This window comes from Lathyrus oleraceus, unplaced genomic scaffold (assembly GCF_024323335.1).
Source record: "Lathyrus oleraceus cultivar Zhongwan6 unplaced genomic scaffold, CAAS_Psat_ZW6_1.0 chrUn1178, whole genome shotgun sequence".
NCBI classification, from domain to species: domain Eukaryota; kingdom Viridiplantae; phylum Streptophyta; class Magnoliopsida; order Fabales; family Fabaceae; genus Lathyrus; species Lathyrus oleraceus.
This window is the reverse complement of record NW_026113569.1, coordinates 1-5,922: the sequence shown is the minus strand read 5'-3', so window position 1 is coordinate 5,922 and position 5,922 is coordinate 1. Positions and strand designations below refer to the sequence as shown.

Sequence of the window (5,922 nt, the reverse complement as noted above, 5' to 3'; positions counted from 1 at the left end):
TTGAGCCTATTATCATATTCTTTGTTTAAACTCATTACAAGCCTGAAAGTGAAAAACAATGTTATCACCCATTCATAAGACTGAAAGAGTCTTGTTTGAAGTTATGTGAGGTTGAATAACTATAGTTGTGATATTTCATTCAAAAGTTGACAGAAAAAGAAAAAAAATATATAGAAAAAGAAGAAAACAATATTAAAAAAAGAAGTGGAAAAAGCAAAGAAGGATTTCATTACATTTTCCTTATGAAAAAAAAGAGGATAAAAAGATAAAAGAGAAGAAAATCGCAGAAAAGTTATTGTTTGAAAGTGGATGAATGTAGTTCAACTCCCACAAGTTCTTTCATGTCTCTTTTTCCCCTTTGAATCTTAGCCTAGTATCCCTTAAAATTTATCTCACCCATACTCTGACCAAGTTACAACGAAATAAAAGTCATTTTGATCTTTGTGTGCATGTAATTCAATTGTGGATGTTAGATCTTTTCAAGCTTATAATAGTAATTTCTTTCATGATGTGCTTTGAGTGTAAATAGTCTACCTAAACACTTGAGAGTTTAGTGAATTTTATCTTGTGACGATCTTGCTGCTTTTTATGTACTCTTTGGTAATATGTTTTTCATATTTGATTTGAATGTTACAAAAGAGTTACTTACTAATGTCATTTTCTTGAAGCTTAGACTTAGATTTTTGCTTGCACTTTGTATCTTGATAACCTTTGGAATTGCATGTTTTGTTTGTTCTTGTTTTTTTTCTGTTTTGAATTTTGAATTTATAATATTGTTCGGAGTGCAAAAGTTCAAGTGTGGAGGAATTTGACCAGTGCATTTTGATGAATCTTCTTCTACTATTATACTTATGCAAATCTATAGTTTATTCAATTATTTTTACTATTTTAGTGTATTTTTATATTTAATTTTATTTTTGGCTTTATTTTATTTTCGTACTTTAATTTCAGCATAAATAGTTATTTGATACCTTGTCACTATACAAATTATAACTTGAGTTACAAGAATTGGATTGACGCGTTCTAATAGGCGTTAGAAAGTTGAAAAGTTGAGCTAAAAGTTTCATGTTGAAGCCAGAAGCTGATTCAGAGTGAAGAAGGATCGAATAATTTGTTTTAGTTCCAGTTCCAGTTCCAAAGATCATAAAGGAACTTTCCTGGATGACTGGGATCTATCAGAGGCTAATCGGAGTGAGGTGTCTGAGGTGAATTTCATTTTCCAATATGCTTTTCTTACCATACTTTACTTATTTGTGAAGCACATAATCTTCAGCAGAAGTTAAATACCATAATTTCAACAACTGAAGAGATGTGGTATCCCGGAGGTGATTTATTACTGTTTTCCCCTTTATAAAACCAATTTAGTTGTCTTTAATGATCTTGGGAAGCATTGATAATTTTATTCTTGTACCATATAGTTTTGTAGTGAGTGTTTACACATTAAAATTTTTATTCTGCATTGTGTTGCCTTTCTTTTAAGTGTTAACTGATACAATTATTGTCCTGTGGTGAAACATTTACCTAAATAATTTGATTTTTAAGATTACATTGCTTCTGCAGCATCAGAATATGGATCAAAGGCATGCCTTAGATCAAGATCAGAGCTCTATGCTTAAAGTGATATGTAGTCAGAGAGATCGATTTAGGACACGCTTGAGAGAGACAGAAGAGGTGCGTTTATCTTTGTAATACTGGTTTAGGACATTCATTTGTTTTTCCTTTCTATTTCACATTATTTCCATCAAACTTTATATTTAATATGATGGTGGACATGGGTGAATGTTTTGCATTTAATAGGAAATAAGGCAGTTGAAGGAGAAGATTGGGGTATTAACAGCAGAGCTGGAAAAGACCAAAGGAGATAATGTTAAATTATACGGAAAAATTCGTTATGTCCAAGACTATAATGTTGAGAAAGTGGTTTCTCGGGGTTCTAAAAAGGTGTTGTACATTATCTTTATTGCAACGCCATGCTATTTATTTCTTCAATTATTTTATACATTATAACCTAGTTTTCATCTTGAAGTTGAGATATTGTTTGTGATTTTATGCTCAGTATGCAGAAGATCTTGAAAGTGGTTTTGCATCAGATGTTGAATCTAAATACAAGAAGATATACGAGGAAGATATAAATCCTTTTGCTGCATTCTCAAAAAAGGTGGGCCATTTTCTTCGCACAATTACATCCTAAGTGTAGCATTTTTTATCTTTTTAAGGTTGTTGTTTGTGCCACATTATTATTTTTTCTTTAAATACTTAGTGACACATTCAAAGTCTATATATATTCCCAAGATAACTTAGGTCATACATTACAATCTTCATGAGAATCTTCTATCTACTAAGGTTGAGGATGTCACGGATAGCTTGTCTTCACAACTCTGGAAAATAACTTCTATCCAAAGTATAAGCTCTTCAGTGTTTTACTAATGAGATTAGGAAACACTAATATATCCAGTAATCAGCTCTGGAAACAAAGACTGTCACGTCTTTGATGGAAAGTGTGGAGAGAAAAGGATCGAAAGGAAACCCAACAAAGTGAATGAGAATGTATACCTCTTCCTCCAGACTCCAGTATTGTATTTATATTCATGTCAGGGTAGTAAAAATATTACACACACTCTCACATAACAAGGAAACTATTTCTATAGAGAAAGACTGAACTTCCATTTGTCAGACGTCAATATACCTGTTAGTAGTTCACGTCAAAGCAATAGAACACTGGTACTAGGGACTATCTCGATGAGGAGTTCTTCTGTTTAAATCTCCCCCTCTTTTTACCCACTTTACCTGACAGGTAGAGAGTGGAGCAGATCAGGGAGTGAGAGAAAGCCAAATAAGAAGAAACTGATTTGAAACACATTCTTTAATATCATGCAATCCTTGTTTTTGCACTTATTTATTTGTCATACATGTAATTAGGAAAGAGATCAAAGATATAAGGAGTTGGGATTCAGGGACAGAATCACACTCAGCAGTGGACGATTTCTTCTCGGTAACAAGTACGCTTCTGTCTTATTTTAGATATACTCTTGTGTTTCTGCTTCCTCCTTCTTACATGATGTGTTAATCTGTTTGGTATTTTATTTAATTATGGAGCAATTTTTTATTTATTTTTTGCAATACATTGGTACATTCTTCCAAATGATATTGTTTATGGGTCTCAATATTGTTTTAACTTTTATCTGCGTCTGTAACTGCTCGAGTGTATTACTCTTTCATGTATTTTTAAAAATAAATAAATTAAGAGGGTATAATATTATGTTTTGCAGGTATGCCCGAACTTTTGCATTCTTTTACACAATCGGGTTGCATATCTTGGTCTTTACCTGTCTCTATCGAATGTCAGCTTTGAGTTATCTTAGGTAAATATCTGATGTTTAATTTCGATGTCATATCTTAGGTAAATACATGAATTTCACTGATTTGTACTTTTTATTCTATCCAGTCATGGCTCAGATGAATCTCGGATTGGAGAAAGAACCATTGATCTTCCACTTCCACGAGGACTGTAGTGGCTATGCGACTTACTTCCAGTGGTCATTTTAATGTAATGAAAACAAGTTGTCAATATTCTAATATGTTGTTGTACGTACAACGAAATAGAGTTTTATCTTTTATATATTGGTTCAATGAAATATAGAGGCGATTTCTAGTGTAAATGCTTTCAATCCATGGATGTGTTCATGCATAATTTAACCATGATTTCACAAAGAACCTCTCTTTCAATTTGATAACCGTTATGTGTGGTGTTTTGGAAATAGAATTTGAAAATAGAATTAGATGCTCGGTTATGCAAATAGAATTTGAAAATATATAAAGTAGGTGCTAGGTTATGGTAATAGCATTTCAATATTAGGAAACTAGAATTTAAGATCCATGGGCTTCCGTTTCCAAGTCCCTCTTAATATTGCAGTTAAAAGCATAGTACAAATTCACAAAGCTCTTGTCTGATTAAATGATTCGAAGATGTATATCCGTAATATTTTAAAGTCATATCATGCATAAATTCTAAAAGGCATTTGACACATATATTGTACCAGAGATGTATCGTCGGTTACGGAGATGTATTTCTGTAACATAGTAGAACAATGCATGTTATGTTTTGTTTATTCAGTTGAAGATTTAAAAATGTTATGTGATGAGATTTAAACCATATTATCACACCTTAATTTTGATCCTGAATCATCGAATCGACACATTTATCATAACTTTGGTATCTTTGCCTATCATAAGATTCATTTTATATCGCATAATATCTAAAATGTCAATCAGAATAAATTTTTGGATCTATAGATAAATCGGTTGAATTATTTCTCAAATATACGTAAAATTAGCGGGCAAAAAATTTCGAAATTGAGCTTCAGGACGTCAATTTTACTAACCTACGGTTCGTGTAATTTAACGTGGTGTGTTCGTTTTATTTTTCGATTTCTTTTGCAGTCGCATTTTGATCAGACAGAACCTTTTCAACCGAGTATTTTTTATCTCAAAGTTTGATCAAAACTTATTTGTTTTTCAAAAGTTTATTTTACGTCGAGCATTTTGAAGCATTCAATTTATTTTTTCAAACATTTATTCGCACGTAATTTTATTCATTTTAAATCCTTTTATTTTGATTTCTTCATCAAAATATTCGTAATATTTAATTAGATTTTTCTACGTTTTAGTTTCAATTTACTTTTTATTTATCTAGGATAATTTGATTTTGTTTAGTTTCAATTGTTTTTAATCATTTTACATTAATGACATTCATTAAGGGCAGTGTAGAACTTAAAAAATTAATGTAACCTTAAATGATTATATATATATACATATATATATATATATATATATATATATATATATATATATATAAACTAATATTGGTTGCTGATAAGAAGAGAGGAGAAATCGATTAAGAAGCACACATACGAACGTTGAGTGATTGAGACGTGCCTTTTTTTCAATTTTTTTCTCATTGGATTTTCGAAGAATCGCACGTCTGCAGCCATTGACTTTGATAGAGAACACAAGATTTGACATTTTGAAGGAGAGTAGCCTACTTCAGTCATACTGAATCAAGTTTGTTTTGCTTTTTTTTATTTTAAAAGAATTAAAAAAACTTGCTAACTTGAACAATTTTGCGTTACATGAACAATGTCGAAAATTAGCACATGTTTATTTTTCTATCACATACTCTCATCTAGGGTTAGCGATTCCTCATTATCACCCACTAATTCGAACTGATTAGTACTAAGAATAAAAATTGAATCCACGGGCACGCAAAACAAACAATATTAACAAAAGCAGAGTGGCGGATATTAATCAATTTTGTCAAAAACCTTTGCCGTGTTTAATTAGTGGTTTGTTTAATAATTTCCAAATTTAACAAGCATAACAAGAATCTTGATTTGAACAAAGTAACCATAAGGTTTATTGCAAAATCAATTGGGATTAGTTCTGCACAATTAACTAAACTTATCCACACTAACAAAAATTGTTCTTCATCACAGTTATGTACATTCAGGATACAGGAACCTCTAACCACAGTATAAAGGCGTATATGCTGCTGAGATTATCACAGCCAAACTTGGGTTCCAAGCTTTAGATTTGTCTGAGATATCTTGCATATTCTGTACTTGACCGGTAAATAAACAAAAACAGTGAAGATAACACCCTTCAATGCGTGCCTTGCTTTTCACTAAAACAACAATGCTACAATTACAAACATGAACACTCAAATATTGATGGTTGCATCCCATAGTCTTAGAAGCCCATTACGACCACCACTGCATATCCTTTTCCTCTCTAGGTCTGAAGCAATGCACCTTACCTGAATATCATAAAACAAGCAAAGTCGGCCATCAATGATAATAAAGAGAAAGAATTAAACATGCATACAATAACATTCCCCAACCACTTATGTCTAGCAAAAATGTGTTC

General features: G+C 31.6%; 1 protein-coding gene across 1 annotated transcript; it reads left to right on the top strand.

The window, feature by feature from the left end:
* Positions 1-1,130: 1,130 nt before the first annotated feature.
* LOC127115132 (protein CASP) lies at positions 1,131-3,659 on the top strand. Its single transcript, XM_051046754.1, has 7 exons — positions 1,131-1,205; positions 1,561-1,671; positions 1,798-1,941; positions 2,057-2,158; positions 2,920-2,999; positions 3,270-3,362; positions 3,446-3,659. Exons 2-7 carry the CDS (start codon positions 1,570-1,572, stop codon positions 3,510-3,512), a joined length of 588 nt encoding a protein of 195 aa, XP_050902711.1. The 5' UTR covers positions 1,131-1,205; positions 1,561-1,569; the 3' UTR covers positions 3,513-3,659.
* The last annotated feature ends 2,263 nt before the right edge of the window (positions 3,660-5,922 follow it).

Bases quoted from the DNA above. Each gene is read 5' to 3' on its own strand.
- LOC127115132 (XM_051046754.1), top strand. From the start codon at position 1,570: ATGGATCAAAGGCATGCCTTAGATCAAGATCAGAGCTCTATGCTTAAA. The intron at 1,672-1,797 runs GTGCGTTTATCT...TGCATTTAATAG, and splicing joins GCTTGAGAGAGACAGAAGAG to GAAATAAGGCAGTTGAAGGA. The intron at 1,942-2,056 runs GTGTTGTACATT...TTTTATGCTCAG, and splicing joins TTTCTCGGGGTTCTAAAAAG to TATGCAGAAGATCTTGAAAG.